At 41.0% G+C, this 19,573-nt stretch overlaps 1 protein-coding gene across 1 annotated transcript in view; it reads right to left on the reverse strand.

Moving 5' to 3' along the window:
• Window positions 1-4,940: 4,940 nt before the first annotated feature.
• LOC131944960 (uncharacterized) overlaps window positions 4,941-19,573 on the reverse strand; it is a 30,353-nt gene continuing 15,720 nt past the window's right edge. Inside the window, exons 18-37 of the mRNA XM_059305882.1 lie at window positions 18,672-18,784; window positions 17,761-17,834; window positions 17,508-17,669; window positions 16,265-16,419; window positions 15,887-16,002; window positions 15,598-15,665; window positions 15,335-15,440; window positions 13,463-13,544; window positions 12,309-13,046; window positions 11,889-12,001; window positions 11,401-11,471; window positions 11,092-11,309; window positions 10,501-10,613; window positions 9,973-10,049; window positions 8,563-8,795; window positions 8,142-8,257; window positions 7,486-7,547; window positions 6,522-6,623; window positions 5,994-6,148; window positions 4,941-5,378 (exon numbers count right to left, since the gene is read on the reverse strand). Of these exons, the coding sequence (XP_059161865.1) occupies window positions 5,200-5,378; window positions 5,994-6,148; window positions 6,522-6,623; window positions 7,486-7,547; window positions 8,142-8,257; window positions 8,563-8,795; window positions 9,973-10,049; window positions 10,501-10,613; window positions 11,092-11,309; window positions 11,401-11,471; window positions 11,889-12,001; window positions 12,309-13,046; window positions 13,463-13,544; window positions 15,335-15,440; window positions 15,598-15,665; window positions 15,887-16,002; window positions 16,265-16,419; window positions 17,508-17,669; window positions 17,761-17,834; window positions 18,672-18,784 (3,053 nt within the window). The 3' untranslated portion in view covers window positions 4,941-5,199. The remainder of the gene's footprint in view (window positions 5,379-5,993; window positions 6,149-6,521; window positions 6,624-7,485; window positions 7,548-8,141; window positions 8,258-8,562; window positions 8,796-9,972; window positions 10,050-10,500; window positions 10,614-11,091; window positions 11,310-11,400; window positions 11,472-11,888; window positions 12,002-12,308; window positions 13,047-13,462; window positions 13,545-15,334; window positions 15,441-15,597; window positions 15,666-15,886; window positions 16,003-16,264; window positions 16,420-17,507; window positions 17,670-17,760; window positions 17,835-18,671; window positions 18,785-19,573) is intronic.

The raw sequence follows: 19,573 nt of genomic DNA on the forward strand, positions 1-19,573 counted from the left end.
CCAGTGCGCATGTTATAGCTGGTACGTCACTTTTCTTAGCGTAGACATACATTTATTTTATCTTACTTTATTAATTACAAAAATTATGATCATGAAAATTATTGATTGAAATGTATAGATTGTTACCAAACTTTTAAGCGTAGACACTTTGTAATACAATGTGTTGATTTGTGTCCATGTGTTTATGTGTTGTGATGTGTTTTCAAGTGTGTTTATGTATGTTACTGTATGTGTGTTATTGTGTGTTCATACATCAAGCTACCGCCCATGTCTAGCAACAACTTTCTACTTAGCAGTACCAAAAACGCCCTCCCTTGTGGCGGTTGTCATGGAAACCACGACTGCTGTCGTCTGGACACAACCCAGGGTCGAGGTCGTGGCGTCACCCACCACACCATCCACCACACAAGTTCCAGCTACCACATCAGCAGCACCAGAGACCGTTGTCGTCCCCACAACAACGACAGCAGCGGCGCTACTTTCACAAACATCGACGGCAGCCACCACCAAAGTGTTAGTGAAAACACAGATGACTACAACAACTACACCGACACCGCTTGATGTCGCACCGTTAACGACCAAGGCAGCAACTGCGGCTGTAGTACTCACATCTACAACGACGAAGGCTACGACAACAACAGCAACAAAAACTACAACACCTGCCGTGGTAAATCCAGGTGAGAAACCTATATTTTAGTTCTAGTTTCACTTCCCAATTCTTTTGATCAACCTGACAGCAGTGAATCGAACTCCCAGCTGTTAAGGTAGCGTATGAATACACTACCGTTTGACCACGCCGTAGTTAGACTAAAGTAAAAAAAGCAAACAGCTACAGCCTTAATTGTTGCATTCACTCATTAAAGAAACAAAATTCCGAAAAGGAGTTGACATCTTACCTGTATGTTATATATGTACCTACATAGTGCATGTGTAACTGACATCCTAACGTATGCTCCACAGTACTCTAAACCTAGCTCCTGCTGATGTAACTAACATGTCGTATGCTCCACAGTACCCTACACATGCATATACCTAGCTCTTGCGTATGTAACTAACATGTCGTGTGCTCCACAGTACTCAACTACACATACATTTGCCTAACATGTCGTGTGCTCCACAGTACTCAACTACACGTGCGAGGATGGTGTGGAGGCCCACCCCACCAGCTGCACACAATACATCCAGTGCAACTTCGGCCAGCCCATCCCCCGACCCTGCTCGGGCGGACTCGTTTTCGACCCCAGCAGCAAGGCCTGTGTCTTCCCCAACCCAGACGCCCCCTGCCTGACCTTGACCCCGTGTGACGACATCAACGGCGGCTACTTCCGGCACCCAAACAACTGCTCCCTGTTCATCATCTGCGACCACGGGCAGACGGTCGTCCAGTCCTGCAGCGAGAGCCTGGCCTGGGACTCTGATAAAAACAGCTGCGTGCCACGTAACTCGACCGACTGCTGATAAAAACAGCTGCGTGCCACGTAACTCAACCGACTGCTGATAAAAACAGCTGCGTGCCACGTAACTCAACCGACTGCTGATAAAAACAGCTGCGTGCCACGTAACTCAACCGACTGCTGATAAAAACAGCTGCGTGCCACGTAACTCAACCGACTGCTGATAAAAACAGATGAGTGCCACGTAACGACCGACTGTTGATAAAAACAGCTGCGTGCCACGTAACTCAACCGACTGCTGATAAAAACAGCTGCCTGCCGCGTAACTCAACCGACTGCACGTAGCTCGTTAAGATACGTAGTGGTTCAACAACTGCTGTATGTAATGCAGCGTTAAGCCACTTCTGCTCACAGACACCCAGACCCTTAAAGCGATGTGCTGGTATGTGTTATCACAATGAACGCTGTTACTGTGAGTGTGTACTGAAGCTCTAACACTTTCTACATTATTTATTTAGAGTATATCTTGTTTGGGTTAATGTGATAGTTACATTTCATGTATAGAGATAGACAAAGAGAAAATTACCTTGTATTTATCTCTTTAATTATTCAGTTAAATAGACAAAACTATATTGTTGTTTAAAGATTGATCTAAGTTTAACATTTTGAATATGTTTAATTTGTATTCTAACTTAGCTACAAACTTTTCGGTTTAAAAACGATCACCCTCAAGTTTGAAATAGCTACGACGTCTGACTTAAGTTGTCACCTTCACTCTTATTACTCATCATAACTGCTATATACATCTACCACATCATAGCCATCCACATCTACCACATTATAGCCACCATCCACATCTACCACATCATAATTAACATCCACGTCTACCACATCATAATTAACATCCACGTCTACCACATCATAACCATCCACATCTACCACATTATAATTACCATCCACATCTACTACATCATATCCATCCACATCTACGAATTATGTAAACTACCATCCACATCTACCATATCATAACTACCATCCACATCTAACCATCCTTGTCTAGCTATCACATAATTACACAACCTCAAACTCCCTCTAATACTAACCAACATCATGAATCATCTTTACATGATAATAATTACAATTACCTGACAATGAAGACCATCCTAAATCGGATTGTGTAGTGCTATTGTTAGATATCTTAAAAATAGTAGCATGCCTTTCCTCGTATGAAAGTGTTGTAATGTTGCCGAGAAAAAGACCCATATGTCTAGGCTACCGTCTTTTCTATTTGATTTATTAATCTATTTATTTCAACTAATTAATGACAGATGAAAACACACCGAATAAAGATTAGTTTTATCTCGCTTATTAATAACTTCCCGATATTTTAGTTCCTAAATAGAGTTGAGATTATAATGACATTAAACATGCACGTGATTTTATACAAATCAGATTATTCAAACCTGATACGATAGTGAACGAAGTTGGTTTTTGGTGAATATCTATTAATAGATTTTATACACCTGTGTTTAAAAAGATGAAAATCGGCTCTTAAGGTCGATTAGCGGGCTAAGCTGATCTATCGGTTGATCGGTTTTTTTAAGGGCGTTACCTGTTCAGGTAGTTGAAGATGGCGGCTATGTTGATTGTGTGGCTTGATAAGTAGATTTAAAACGACTTAATTTCAAGGTGCGCGTGATGGCGGTGTGTGTGATGGCGGTGTGTAGGTCACACGTGACTGACTGGTGGTGTGTACGTGACTCAGGGGTTGTGTCATTGGTGGTGTGAATGGTGTGTGTGTGTGTGTGTGGCTTTTAGTGTGTGGGATGTGACAGGTGTGTGGGAGATGTGGTAGGTGCGTGTGAGTGTTATGGTGTGTGGGTGTTAAGGTGTGTGGGTGTTATGGTGTGTGGGTGTTAAGGTGTGTGGGTGTTATGGTGTGTGGGTGTTATGGTGTGTGGGTGTTAAGGTGTGTGGGTGTTATGGTGTGTGGGTGTTATGGTGTGTGGAAAATGTATTAGGTGTGTGTGTGGGTTTTATCGTATGTGGGTGTTATGGTGTGTGGGTGTTATGGTGTGTGGGTGTTATGGTGTGTGGGTGTTATGGTGTGTGGGTGTTATGGTGTGTGGGTGTTATGGTGTGTGGGTGTTATGGTGTGTGGGTGTTATGGTGTGTGGGAAATTTAGCATGTGTGTGTAGGAGATATGACTAGTGTGTGAGAGATGTTTGTGTGGCTGTGGTTGTCACTGCAAGTGTTGTGAGTGTACGCATAGTACACACTGTACAGGCCTACATACTGACACATATTTTGATTGACCCTGATCTTAGCGTCCAGCTAATCAGAGTAAATGACCCTCAACTGTGACCTTGACCTTAACCTCCAACAGACCAGTCGACCTGACCCTCATGGGTCAGTAAACAAACCGGTCACTGCAGGTCAACTCAAGGAATAGGGGCCTATATTTTTGTTTCAGTTTAAAGATACAATATTGTTCTAAATATGTTCTTGAATTATTTATTTGAATTATACATTTAAATCATTCCTTTGGCCTATTTATTTGAATTATGTATTTGATCTATATGTATAATGTGTATATTTGTTCTATTTATTTGTAAATAAAGTTGCTGTTCTATATGTAATGAAGAAAATTTGTAATAATTTAATACGTTGTATTTAAATAAGCTCTATTAGAGTTTCTACCCAATTAAACACAATGAGTGTTTTACTTGTAATCTTTCAATGGAATTTACAGAAGATATAAATAGTAGCATACTAAACTATTGGGTGTCGGACATTTGCTGATGTTTCTCAGGCCTCGGCATATAATAGGATAGTGAGGACAACTTTATGCTCGACCGCTTTCACTGTCTGTAGATGGGTCAGGTACCCATAAGAGCTGGATGGACTCAGGGGTTTGCGCCAGTGATTGAACGCTACTTTCCGACCACTGTGTTGCATTAGAGTAAATGTTAAAAGCAAATAATATTTCTATTAACATGTTTATTCACACACTTTATCTATTACCTTTACAAAATGCAATCATTAAAGGTATCTTCTCACACATACAAAGTAAAGTAAGTGATATGCTCTGACAGCATATTTTGTAAACCTTATACTGGTGATATATTTTCATGTTGTTCACCTTAAATAAACTCACGTCTTCGCTAAATAGTTCACCCAATCGCCCTACTATGTAGCGCCTCGGCCCCATCAATTTGTTTTAACTTTGTCTAAAGTAAAAGGCTAACCTTTGATACATACACGTTATGTCATTCAGAAAAATTAACGAATTTAGTGACACCGCTCCTAACAGATTAACGCAAGTCATTACCTCCTAATATATTTACACCACATAAGTTAGCACCTCCATGTACAATTTTGTAAGTAACTTTCTAAAATTATAAAAACAATTCAGACCAGAGTTTTTTAAACAAATCATTTTTTATAGTTCATCTTTTAGATGTTTTATAAGTTACATTAGTCAATGTTTTAACATTAAGGGCACTATAAAACACACACATACTAAAAGTTTAACATATTTATAACTATAAATTGATTTTGAAATTACACTAGTGTTACCTTGCATATATCCTTATTTATGTCAAAACCAAGTCAATAAAATAAATCCGATTCTTTTAGAGAATTGTTTTTTCGGAGACAGTGTGCCCTTTCATCTAGTCGGCGTTCTGACGATCGTCATTGTGTTAGGTAACTCTGGGTAACTGTGGGTAACTCTAGGTAACTGTGGGTAACTGTGGGTAACTGTAAGTAACTGTAGGTAACTGTAGGTAACTGTGGGTAACTCTAGGGTCGCCTGCAGACAAAGCCGGGCGGGGTGGGAACACAGGTGCCACCCCGGAAGATGGTGCCCTGCCTGCAGGGGATGGGGTAGGCCATGCCGTTGATGCACTGGTAGAAGACGTCACATTTGCTGGGGTGGGGAACGTACTCGAGGTTGGCGGCATGCAGGCACGGGTCGGGCGCTGGGGGGGTAGAACATATTTTAAACGGTCGGGTCTTAAGTTAGTGGCCGTAGGGAGGTTGAACTTTAATACATATGGTGAGGTTTAACATTGGTGGGGGGGGGGGCGGGTTGTTGGAGATGGTGAGGTTTAGTAATGATGGGGGTGTGTGAGGTTTAACATTGGTGGAGATGGTGAGGTTTAACATTGGTGGGGGTTGTGAGGCTTAACATTGGTGGGGGGGGGGTTGTTGGAGGTAGTGAGGTTTAATAATGATTGAGGGGTGTGAGGTTTAACATTGGTGGGGGGGGGGGTGTGAGGTTTAACATTGGTGGGGGGTTGTGAGGTTTAACATTGGTTGAGATGGTGAGGTTTAACATTGTGGTGGGGGGTGGTTAGGTTGACAAGCAGAGAAAAGCTATCGACACTAAGACTGTGTCAAAAGCATTGCAACTCGAGCACAACTTATACAAGAGACAGACAGTGCTAGCTACATTATCCAACAGACGGACTAGTACAACTCCTGCACTATACGAGTGACAGGGCAGTGTAACTCCAGTACAGTGAGAGACAGTAGTGCTAGCTACAATACATTCTGTAACATAATACCATACATACCAGCGTAGCTAAACTTACGTTTGGTGGTTGTGGGGATGGTTGTGGATGTGGTGGTGGTGGTGTCGGCTGTGGTAGTCTCTTGGTCTATGATGGTCCTCTTGGAGAGCACCAGCGATTGGTCGTAGATGAGCATATTGCCGACCTCTAGGGCGTACTTGTCGTTAACAAACACCCTGAGATGTCAGCCAACACAAGCAAGTCAATAGAAGCTTCAACTGTATTTTTGTTTCTTTACACTATGTCATTTACCTTATAATTTTGATATATTCTTTAGTTATATTAGAGAATCATGTTTCAGATTTTAGTCTAATAATACAATTTAAAGTAAGTCAACATTATAACAATGTCAAGGAATAAGAGTTCCGAAAATCTTTTAATTTATACATCTTGAGGAAAGTTAGAAGAATTAGAGTTAGATATTAGCAGCTATGTTCACTTAATTAACGGTTAGGGAAAATGTAAATAACGAAAATATTTCAAGTGCTCACTTCGGTCCATCATCCAACCCCCCCCCCCCCCTTTCCACCCATGCGTGTGTGTGTGTACCTGTTGGCCCGCTCCATGAGAATAATGTTAATCTCCTCCTCTAGACTGGGGGACTGTACGCCTCTGAAAGTCAGCTCAGCGGTGATATTAAAAGGGTTTTGTCTGAAATCAAAAGAAATATTACATGGCTTGTATTAAAGAGATAGCACATAACTACGGCACGTTTCTAAAGTACGATCAAACTAGTTTCATCAAGCTTATCTTCCGATGGCGTTAGCGAGGCTATCATAACATTTTTCAGCCTGACAGAGAGCGTGTTCAGCCTGACAGAGAGCGTGTTCAGCCTGACAGAGAGCGTGTTCAGCCCGACAGAGGGCGTGGTTAACCTGACAGAGGGCGTGTTCAGCCTGACAGAGAGCGTGTTCAGCCCGACAGAGGGCGTGGTTAACCTGACAGAGGGCGTGGTTAACCTGACAGAGAGCGTGTTCAGCCTGACAGAGGGCGTGGTTAACCTGACAGAGGGCGTGGTTAACCTGACAGAGGGCGTGGTTAACCTGACAGAGGGCGTGTTCAGCCTGACAGAGAGCGCCACCCCTACAGCAGGGTGAGTACACCAGGAGAAGCCGATCTATCACGTGTGAGAGCTGTGGCGCGTGTCGAGCTACAGGCAGCAACTTTAGAGTCAGTGACCTTTTCGAACCTGTTGGTCCATGTGGCAAATGAAGTAGATTTTATCTGTTTCTGTGACCTCTGCATAAGAAGGGATAGTGTGGTCAGCATTGTGCCCAACTCCCCTTAACTTCCCTAACATGAGTCAGGTACCCATAACAGCTGGTGGAATCACGAACGTCCTACAGATTTGACCCCGAGATCCGAACTTGAGACTGTCGGAGTAAAAGCCATGTTCTCTAACATCCGACCACACCGTCCTACGCTTGAGAGTCAACCTTAGATTAACTCTACTTCCTCTAGTCCATTTGTTATTAGAACGAACATTGCTTGTAGCATCATAGAAAAAACTCACCCGAATTTGACATTTTCACATTGGATAAAATCTTTCTTCCACTCTACGACCCACCTCGTTACCTGAAACAGAGAGGTTCTTAGGGCATTACACACGGCATAAAACAGTTTAAGTTTGGTGTTTGATTTCAACTAAAACATTGGAATTTTATGTTAGTGCGTTACACACGTCATAAATCATTGAAGGTTTAGTGTTTGATTGTAACTAAAACATTGGGATTTTAGTGTTTGATTGTAACTAAAACGGTGGAATTAGGAATTTTGTGTTAGGGCATTTCAGACATCATAAAACATTATTAGAGTTTTAAGTTTGGTGTTTGATCAAAACTAAATTAACTAATGAGAAAAATTATCAATCGATGCAAGATATTACCACAGTGGGTGTAGGCAGAGTACGTAATTCATTTAAAAAATACAATTGAAAGTAATCAGTTTGTTCTTAATTAAGGTGGAAAACATCTATGAGATTTTATGTGTGAATTATGAAATTATGAAATAACGGTCAAAAATGAATATATTAAAAAATGGCTACATTTAATACTATAATAACACAAACAAAATAATTAAAGGGTTGAAACTGTGGTTGATTTATAAATAAACTGTATAATTCATCATTTGTGTGAGACAGAGACAAAAGAAACCTCGTTAATGGCTTACATCCTGACAGAAGGGCTCAGCCAAAAGGCGGTACCGAGCACTGCTTTGGTTGTCCAGGTCTGCGCTCCAGTCTGGTTCCAAGATTTGCAGGGATACTGTCATCACGGTGTAGAGGACTGGGAACAAAACCAACACGCACCGACTTTTTAGATGTCAAGTAATATACCCAGTCTACATGCTCGTGTAATTAATGTCTCGAGGTAAACAAAAAAATAAAATTTCTCCTTTTCTGTATCGAAAGAAAATAAGTTTACTTTTAATGGATACCAAGTTATGCAAGTGTCCAGCCCAATTGAACCTTGACGTGTAAAAGAGCTCAACTCTACTTTACCTAGATCTGATCACATCGCAGACCAATAGTTTATCTACTTCGAGCCGTCAGTCTCATTAAATATTAAACTCCTGTCATTTGTGGCCTCACCTGTGGGGGTGGTTGTGACGAAGGGGTACGGGTGTGTGGTGAAGCTCTCGAGCTTAAAGAGTTGGTGGGTGGGCTCCGTGTCCACCGCCACATTGACGCCCCCCATGGGCAGGTGGTAGACGCCGTTCAGGTTGACCTGGTCACCATGGTAACGGAAGATGTTCAACATGCTGGAGGGCCGGACGATCTCTGTGTCTCTGAGGGCCACGCGGAACTTGACCTCGCGGTTTGGGCTGTGGAGGGTTAAATATTTGTTGACTCACTAGCGGATATTTTTTCTTTGGCGGTTTGGGTTGTGGAGGGTTAAATATTTGTTGCCTCACTAGCGGATATTTTTTTGGTGGTTTGGGCTGTGGGGGGTTAAACATTTGTTGACTCACTAGCGGATATTTTTTTGGTGGTTTGGGCTGTGGGGGGTTAAACATTTGTTGACTCACTAGCGGATATTTTTTCTTTGGCGGTTTGGGCTGTGGGGGGTTAAATATTTGTTGACTCACTAGCGCATATTTTACAATTTTATCATCATACCGTATAACAGTAACAGTTTAAATCATCGTTAATCGTTCTTCTGTTGATCGTTTTACATTAAAAAGGTCACTTAGTATTTTACCAGCTGAAGTAATTTAGGGACACACAATTTTACTATAGGATAAACTTAGATCATGCTGTAGCTAACATTATTTACAATTTATTTTTTCTCGTGCAACATGAGCTATAAATGATGGCTATATTTCTATAAATATATTTCAACTATGCTTCAAACAGTTCGATATGTACTCAAACCCGTCCATACAAACTTTACAACAAACAGTTCGCTATTTACCCAAACTCATCCACACAACTTCACCACAAAAGTTTCGCTATTTACCCAAACCCGTCCTTACAAACCACACCACAAACGGTTCGCTATTTACCCAAACTCGTCCACACAACTTCACCACAAACAGTTCGCTATTTACCCAAACTCATCCACACAACTTCACCACAAAAGTTTCGCTATTTACCCAAACCCGTCCTTACAAACCTCACCACAAACGGTTCGCTATTTACCCAAACTTGTCCACACAACTTCACCACAAACAGTTCGCTATTTACCCAAACTCGTCCACACAACTTCACCACAAACTTTTCGCTATTTACCCAAACTCGTCCACACAACTTCACCACAAACAGTTCGCTATTTACCCAAACTCGTCCACACAACTTCACCACAAACTTTTCGCTATTTACCCAAACTCGTCCACACAACTTCACCACAAACAGTTCGCCGTTTACCCAAACTCGTCCACACAACTTCACCACAAACGGTTCGCTATTTACCCAAACTTGTCCACACAACTTCACCACAAACAGTTCGCTATTTACCCAAACTCGTCCACACAACTTCACCACAAAAAGTTCGCTATTTACCCAAATTCGTCCACAACACAGCCATAATAGCGTTTCCTCACCGCCCGTAAACCAATGCTCTCAAATGTTTTATCCACCTGGTAAACAAAACAAAGAGGAATTTCAAAACAAAGCTTTAATAAAAGTACAAAGTAAGAAAAACATCAGACATGTTAATCAATGTACACAATGTTTAACATAACCTAAAGTGTATAACTACCAAAACAAACACGTCATCTCTTGTACGTTTAACTTTATCGCATCCACGTTGACAACCGCTATGATAAATTAATCCCACCCCCTCCCCAGTGTAACGCTCCACCCAGGGGTAGGTGGTTGAAGGTTGGCCTACTACCTGGATCCCGGATGCTAAGCTGAAACACCCCCCTCTCCCCCCCCCCCCCCTGCACCTCACGACTGCTAGAATGACCGTCCATTACGAAACAGTCAGCCTTCTCGTACTTTCAACTGTGTATGTAGTCTGTGGAAAATGTAAGACTACACCGATTACACATGACACCGATTACATCGATTACACATGACACTTACATCCTTACAGAACCTGTAAGCCGTCTCTCTGAAAGCACTGGAGTCTTTGTTCAACAAGTCGTCACTAAAGTTGCCGGGGTACAGGTAGAAGGTGTAGTTGTAGCTGACAGCGTCTGGGGAGATGATGATGTAAGACATGACGTAAGGGTTGCTTGTCTGGATTGTATGACTAGACTATATCAATTTAATTGATCTTGATTCTTAAATTAATGATTAGCTCACATTTCGTAACTTTAAATATTGATTTTTAAAAAAACAGTGTTTATGATTCGCAAATTTTTTCTAGCATGGCAATTATTTGTTAGAAAACGTCATATTATGTTGTTAAAATATATGGTGGAAGATTATATTTTAGCTAGGTGTGTGTAAAACGAAACTACCAATTACCGTAGATGCTAGTGTGTGTAAAACGAAACTACCGCCAATTACCGTAGATGCTGGGTGTGGTACGGACGGTAGAAAACTCCACACTGATGCTGGGTGCGTGTAAAACGAAACTACCAATTACCGTAGATGCTGGGTGTGAGGACAGTTAAACTACCGACAATTACTGTAGATGCTAGGTGTGTGTAAAACGAAACAACCAATTACCGTAGATGCTGGGTGTGGTACGGACGGTAGAAAACTCCACACTGATGCTGTCCATCTCGATGAGCAGGTTTCCCACCAGCAGGGCGAAGACGCCGTTGTGCTGTTTCCTGATGGCGTTCTCGATGATCATGCTGACCACCAGGTCTTTGACCTGCTCCCTGTCCACCTGCCCGTCGTCCTGGAACTGCAGGCTGAAGTTGACCCTGTTGGGGTCACCGCTGTGGACACACACACACACACAACCGTCGGGTCAAGGAAACAAAGGCAGGTAACCGGAGCAACTATACCACAGGGGAGGTAAGGACTTACCCGAATAGTTCGATTTGACACGTTTGATATGTTGGGAAATATTGACGATGATCTGTCAGTATCATATCGATCTACAACGGAAACATAGGTTCAATGTAATATATATATATATATATATATATATATATATATATATATATATATATATATATATATATATATATATATATATATATATATAACATGGTATCATAAAGAGATATAATAGAAACATGGAGTCATGGTATCATATTATAGAGATATAACAGAAACATGAAGTTTATGTAGGTCACATAAGGATCTATAATGAAACTAAATAATTCTGTTTTTTATCGATGTAAAAATTATTGTTACTAGAATACCAAATAAAACATCTAAATACACTAATGTTGACTTGATTGGGAGTGCATTGATAACGCCAATATTGTGTCAGTAATGTTAGTAACTTTATTTAACGTCGAATGCAATGATTATAGTTAATCGTGTTAATTAGTAAAATCTGAACGTACGTCTGTACAAAACTTTTCCTGGATGTTCTTGAATTTGGCAGACGATTTGTTGTTCAGATCCTCGGTGAAGGTCAGGTTTAACGTCTCAAACGAGAGCCGGATTAAAAAGTTGGCTGAGGAGAAGAAATAGAAAAATAAACATTAATATCAAACACAAACTGACATATATATATAAATATATATATATATATATATATATATATATATATATATATATATATATATATATATATATATATATATATATAACAAATACTGTTACTTAATTATTATATGAGTTTAACTTTTGTAAGTTTTGTGTTGATTATCATAAAACATGGTATATCATGTCTTCTAGACAATACAGCTACATGCACAAATAAATAAGTTTGATAAAAAAAGTACATTGTACATGTCGTTAGTCACTTTCTGTTTACTTACGTTCAGTTGTCGTTGGTTTTGTTGTTGTGCTAGTTGTTGTAGTTGACGTTGTAGTCGTCTTTGGTGTAGTAGTAGTTGTAGTTGTAGGTGTCGTTGTTGTTGTGGATGTAGTTGTTGATGTAGTAGTAGAAGGTGTTGTTGTGGTAGGTGTTGTGGTGGTTGTAGTAGGTGTTGTTGTGGTAGTAGTTGGTGTTGTGGTTGTAGTAGTAGGTGTTGTAGTGGTGGTAGTTGGTGTTGTGGTGGTTGTAGTAGATTTTGTGGTTGTGGTAGAAGGTGTTGTTGTGGTTGTGGTGGTAGTTGGTGTTGCAGTGGTTGTAGTTGGTGTTGTAGTGGTAGTTGGTGTGGTAGTTGTGGTAGTTGATGTTGTGGTGGTAGTTGGTGTGGTAGTGGTGGTAGTAGTGGTGGTAGTTGGTGTTGTAGTGGTAGTGGTGGTAGTAGGGGTTGTAGATGGTGTTGTGGTGGTTGTAGTAGGTGTTGTAGTTGTTGTGGTGGTAGTTGGTTTTGTGGTGGTGGTAGGCTTCGTGGTGGTAGTTGTTTTCCTAGTCGTTGTCTTTGTTGTGGTAGTTCTTCTGGTGGTGCTGGTGGTTGTAGAAGGTCTGCGAGTTGTACTTGTTGTTGTCCGACTGGTGGTGGTTGGTCTGCTGGTGGTTGTTGCTGTCGGCGTTACTGGTGTAGTAGGGGCTGGCGTTGACGAGATTTCTACTGTTGTTGGTGTTGGTATTATTGTGACCGTGGATCCTGTTAAAGTCACCAAAAAGCCACTACTTTACATTATTATCATACAGGAGATGGTTATAAAACATAACTTTCTTCAAAACATGTAGATAGGATAAGCTGATGAGATTTAATTAACAAATACACGAACAACTTTTTTGGTTGTTACCAGCGTCTTGTCTTGACGATTTTACTATGGCAAGTATCTTAAAAGTATGTAGTCATCCAATTATCTGTTAGGTCGATGACATGGTAGGTCACTCACCTGTTTGTGAGGTCACTTACCTGTTCGTGAGGTCTCTCACCTGTTCGTGAGGTCTCTCACCTGTTCGTGAGGTCACTAACCTGTTCGTGTGGTCTCTCACCTTTGATGTTACTCAACTGTTCGTGAGGTCACTGACCTCTGTTAGGTCATTCACCTGTTAGGTCACTCAACTCACCTGTCTGTGAGTCATCAATGATGAGGTAAAGGTCCCCAACACTCAGAGTGAGGTAACCAGACTTGACCACACGTTCAGGTTTCTGGAACATTCGTCTGGACAATTAGACCACTGAGAGCTAAAACCTTTAAATCAGGACAATTAGACCACTGGGAACTAAAACTTTTTAGTCTGGACAATTAGACCACTGAGAGCTAAAACCTTTAAATCAGGACAATTAGACCACTGGGAACTAAAACTTTTTAGTCTGGACAATTAGACCACTGAGAGCTAAAACCTTTAAATCAGGACAATTAGACCACTGGGAACTAAAACTTTTTAGTCTGGACAATTAGACCACTGAGAGCTAAAACTTTTTAGTCTGGACAATTAGACCACTGAGAACTAGAATATTTGTCTGGACAATTAGACCACTGAGAGCTAAAACTTTTTAGTCTGGACAATTAGACCACTGTGAACTGAAATTTTTTAGTCTGGACAATTAGACCACTGAGAACTAAAACTTTTTAGTCTGGACAATTAGACCACTGATAATGGAAACTTTTTAGTCTGGACAATTAGACCACTGAGAACTAAAACTTTTTAGTCTGGACAATTAGACCACTGAGAATGGAAATTTTTTAGTCTGGACAATTAGACCACTGAGAGCTAAAACTTTTTAGTCTGGACAATTAGACCACTGAGAGCTAAAACTTTTTAGTCTGGACAATTATACCACTGAGAACTAGAATATTTGTCTGGACAATTAGACCACTGAGAGCTAAAACTTTTTAGTCTGGACAATTAGACCACTGAGAACTGAAACTTTTTAGTCTGGACAATTAGACCACTGAGAACTAGAATATTTGTCTGGACAATTAGACCACTGAGAGCTAAAACTTTTTAGTCTGGACAATTAGACCACTGTGAACTGAAATTTTTTAGTCTGGACAATTAGACCACTGAGAACTAAAACTTTTTAGTCTGGACAATTAGACCACTGATAATGGAAACTTTTTAGTCTGGACAATTAGACCACTGAGAATGGAAATTTTTTAGTCTGGACAATTAGACCACTGAGAACTAAAACTTTTTAGTCTGGACAATTAGACCACTGAGAATGGAAACTTTTTAGTCTGGACAATTAGACCACTGAGAGCTAAAACTTTTTAGTCTGGACAGTTAGACCACTGAGAACTGGAACATTTGTCTGGACAATTAGACCACTGAGAAGTGAAGCTTTCTACACTTACTGTTTTAAGCATGTTTTAAATCCTGCTATTTTTTAAACTGCTATCAGCAAACAGAAAAACCCACCATAAATGTAAAACCTACCTGGAAAAGAAAAACCCACCTGAAAGAGAAAACCCACCAAAATCTAAAACCCACCTGAAAGAGAAAACCCACCATAAATCTAAAACCCACCTGTAAGAGAAAATCACAAAAAATCTAAAACCCACCTGTAAGAGAAAACCACCATAAATTTTAAACCCACCTGTAAGAGAAAATCCACCATAAATCTAAAACCCACCTGTAAGTGAAAACCCACCATAAATTTTAAACCCACCTGGAAGAGAAAAACCCACCATAAATTTTAAACCCACCTGTTACAGAAAACCCACCATAAATCTAAAACCCACCTGTAAGAGAAAACCACCATAAATTTTAAACCCACCTGTAAGAGAACAACCCACCATAAATTTTAAACCCACTTGTAAGAGAAAACCCACCATAAATCTAAAACCCACCTGTAAGAGAAAACCACCATAAATTTTAAACCCACCTGGAAGAGAAAAACCCACCATAAATCTAAAACCCACCTGTAAGTGAAAACCCACCAAAAATCCAAAACCCACCTGGAAGAGAAAAACCCACCATAAATCTAAAACCCACCTGGAAGAGAATGTAGACAGCCTCATCATGTATCTCCGGGAACATGGGAGTGTTGAAGGTAAATTTGAAGGCAACTTTTTCAGGGTAGTCGTCGTTAGCTCTCTGCCTGAAATCACAAGATGCTTCAATAAAAACGGAGGGTAACATTAGTTTTTAAAGTTCTTTAATTTGTTGCTGGTTCTTTATGGATTTTAACTGGTAAATTATATACAGCTTTAAAGTTTGAACCGGTGATCAAATGATCATCAAACATATGAACGTACGTGAAACTGTCGATTGCACAGGATTGATACACATGCTTCAGCAGACTAGTAGAATAGTATCTGTCCATCTGAGGAGACAACAAAGTATGTTAATCAAATGTATGTTTAGTGCAGTAGCTGCTATCTTGTTGAAGTGTATTCATGATATAGCAACATTATGTTCGTTTTTCTATTTGAAGTTACTGCGTTTTTCATATAGGCCTATGATATTTGCACACGAAAATCTGTTATAAAACTGAGGCAGCTTTAAATCTCAATAACTTGTGTATCCTATGAAACTGAGACTCACAACTTTACAGAAACGATCTTCGAGAAACTTAAAGCGAGCTGAATTTTTATTGGCCAATTCTGGGGTGTAGAAGAAATCAGCCAATCCGAATTCATAAGACAAAACTGTGACGTACGCTGTTGAGGATATAAAAAAATTAAGTATGATTTCATTTCTATAGCTACTTTTAATATAAAAATAACATAACAATGATTTTAAGTATTTAACAAAGCAATGTATGAACACTAATCTTGTCCCCTCAATCGTCTAGTCTACTTCAATCTCAATCTTGCAATCCCAATCATCTTTCCCAATCAGTATGCCCCAATCATTATACCCCTTGACGTCAGTCTGATGACCTAGAACGTAATGTTGACGTCATCTCTGACCCTGACTTACACGGGACGGTGCTTGATGACGTCGGCGTTGACGTAGATGTTGGAACTGTACTGGTCGCCTCCATGGAAAATGACGTCGTTAATATGTCAGATGTCATTGTGGGCGTGGCCAAGGTCTTGGAAGGTAGGATGGTCGTTGTCACTTCAATGCGATACCTGAAAATTTACCTGACAGTAATCAAACGTGTCAGTGACAGTACCCTACAGTCGGCGACATGGCATCAACCACATGTCAACGACATCACACTACTTACCTGTAAATGTCAATACGTCAACCCATTCACATTTCACTGACACGACATCACCCACCTGTCAGTAACATCACCCACCTGTCAGTGACACATCATCACCCACCTGTCAGTGACATCACCCACCTGACAGTGACATTATATCACCCACCTGTCAGTGACTTCACCCACCTGTCACTGACACGATATCACCCACCTGTCAGTGACATCACCCACCTGACAGTGACATTATATCACCCACATATCAGTGACACGACATCACCCACCTGTCAGTGACATGACATCACCCACCTGTCAGTGACATCACCCACATATCAGTGACACGACATCACCCACCTGTCAGTGACATGACATCACCCACCTGTCAGTGACATCACCCACCTGTCAGTGACATCACCCACCTGTCAGTGACATCACCCACATATCAGTGACACGACATCACCCACCTGTCAGTGACACGACATAACACACCTGTCAGTGACATCACCCACCTGTCAGTGACATCGCCCACCTGACAGTGACATTATATCACCCACCTGTCAGTGATATCACCCACCTGTCACTGACACGCCATCACCCACCTGTCAATGACACGTCATCACCCACCTGTCAGTGACAAGACATCACCCACGTGTCATTGACAGGACATCACCCACCTCACCTGTCAGTGACACGACATCACCCACCTGTCAGTGACACAACATCACCCACCTGTCAGTGACATCACCCACATATCAGTGACACGACATCACCCACCTGTCAGTGACATGACATCTCCCACCTGTAAGTGACATCACCCACATATCAGTGACACGACATCACCCACCTGTCAGTGACATTACATCATCCACCTGTCAGTGACATCACCAACCTGTCACTGACACGACATCACCCACGTGTCATTGACAGGACATCACCCACCTCACCAGTCAGTGACACGACATCACCCACCTGTCAGTGACATCACCCACCTGACAGTGACACGACATAACCTACCTGTCCATAATGAGAAAGAGATGACCAACGTCCATGAGATTGAGGCCTGGTGCCAGAGATTTCGGTGCCTTGTACTCCAGGTAGGTTCTCACCTGTCTGGAGAAGTCGTCGTGTAGTCTGGTCTCAAACAGGAGGTTAAAGGTCACGCCCGTGGGTGTGGGGCTGAAACAATATTCCAAATGTTTTATTATGTAACTTTGTATTGCTATCACAGAATGAAGCGAGTAATAATAAGAAATAATAGTAAAGTTACTTAAATGACGTGACGTCACATCCTCTGTAAATGACGTGGAAGGGGCTGTCTAGACTCATATACCACCGCCATAACTGAAATTACCACGTTCAAAAATACACAGATAAGCTACAACATTATATAGCAAATAGTGGACAAAAAGTAAAGCACAAGATTAATATTGTAAAAAAGTAACATACTCAATTGTAAAACAAGTAGTATGCTCGATTTCGAAATACAAGTAGGGCCTACATTGTATATTCCCATCTTAAACAACATGCGTATATGAGAGTGCGTATTAAAAAAAAAATCCAAATGCTAGGGGAAGCAACCCAGTATTAATTTTTCAGTTCTTAATACGGAGTCATTTTACTGATTATTTCCCTTGAACATTGCAAAGCAAACATTAAACCTTTATATGATACGAACCGACCCGCGGCGTATCATACGCCGCTATTTAGTTGTTTTATTTTCTACTTTTCAGTAATCCATAATTTGTGAATTCAACAGTACCAATGCTGCCACTGAAAATATTTGCTTTAAAACACTAACCCCCCCCCCTTTAACCTAACCCCGACCCTACACCCCCCCCCCCCTTGAAAGCAGCCTCCTTAGTTACCTCCTGTAAGTTTAACATCGTTTCAAACTAAATTATCTGCCCCTAATAGCCGTCACTAAACCCGGCTCTACGATTTGTAAACATTTAGCGTGACCACAACTCACCAGACCATGTAGGGGTGAGGTGGGGGTGGTAGTGATAGTGATAGAGAGAAAGAGAGGGGACTGTAAGGAGGCGCTTGCAGCTTGTTTTCTAACGTCTCCCAGATGAGAATTATATATATAGATGGTGAATGTGTTTGATGTTTAAAGTTTTTTCTTTTTTTTTAACTTTTATTAGATCTTGACTCAATTCACAATGTTCTAGAACTTACATCATCACAGACTGCCACTTTGTGTGTTTTGAAATCTTTCGAGTTGGGGTCCAATAACTTCTCTGTGAATGTCAGGTTATAGACTTCATAGTAGAGGATCAGCATGACGCCATCTGTGTAACGGGAGGTAGGTGGGGGTGGGGGGTCATTTAGTTTGTCACGATTGTGTGACAGTGTGTGTGACGTATGTGTGTGACGGTGTGTGTAATGTTTGTGTGTGACAGTGTGTGACACTTGTGTGACGGTGTGTGTGTGTGTGTGGCGTATGTGTGTGATGTTTGACTGTGACTGTGTGTGTGGAGGTGTGTGTGACCGTTTGCGTGATGTACTTGTGATAGGGTATATGAGGTCTTATGCGGCTTTTGTTTTACGGCGTTGTATGAGGTATCTTGACGTCGTTATGTGATGTTAGATGGGACCACACCATCCCTTCAAATGGAAAGATTCGAACTCTACTTCACCTACCATATTGACCGTTAGAACCAAAGGAAATGAGATGTTTGAAGTATGAAGTTGCTGCATGTCGCAGTGGCTTTATGATTTGTTTATCCACCTGTGTTATATTATGTGGAGGTTTTTTTGCTTTTATGTCCTATCTTAAGTAAGTGTGAAGTCATTATCAGTCTATATGTGAATAATAAATGTTCTAATTAGTTTATGTACATCCACTACACGACCCGTGTGGTGTGGTAAATGCACAAACGACCACAAACTGGTGTTACACAACACTACGACACCAAAACATTACCGCTAACAACCAATTATACCACCCACATACCAGTGTCAGTACATCCCCCCCCCCCCAGTCCGCCATTACCCCACCCACACACATCTCAGAAATTGGAACAAATTAGACACAAGAGGAATAGCGGCTCCGGTATCAGGGACGATAATTAGTCTTA

This window comes from Physella acuta, unplaced genomic scaffold (assembly GCF_028476545.2).
Source record: "Physella acuta isolate Inbredline_101_S28 unplaced genomic scaffold, ASM2847654v3 ptg000516l, whole genome shotgun sequence".
In the NCBI taxonomy this organism is placed as follows: domain Eukaryota; kingdom Metazoa; phylum Mollusca; class Gastropoda; family Physidae; genus Physella; species Physella acuta.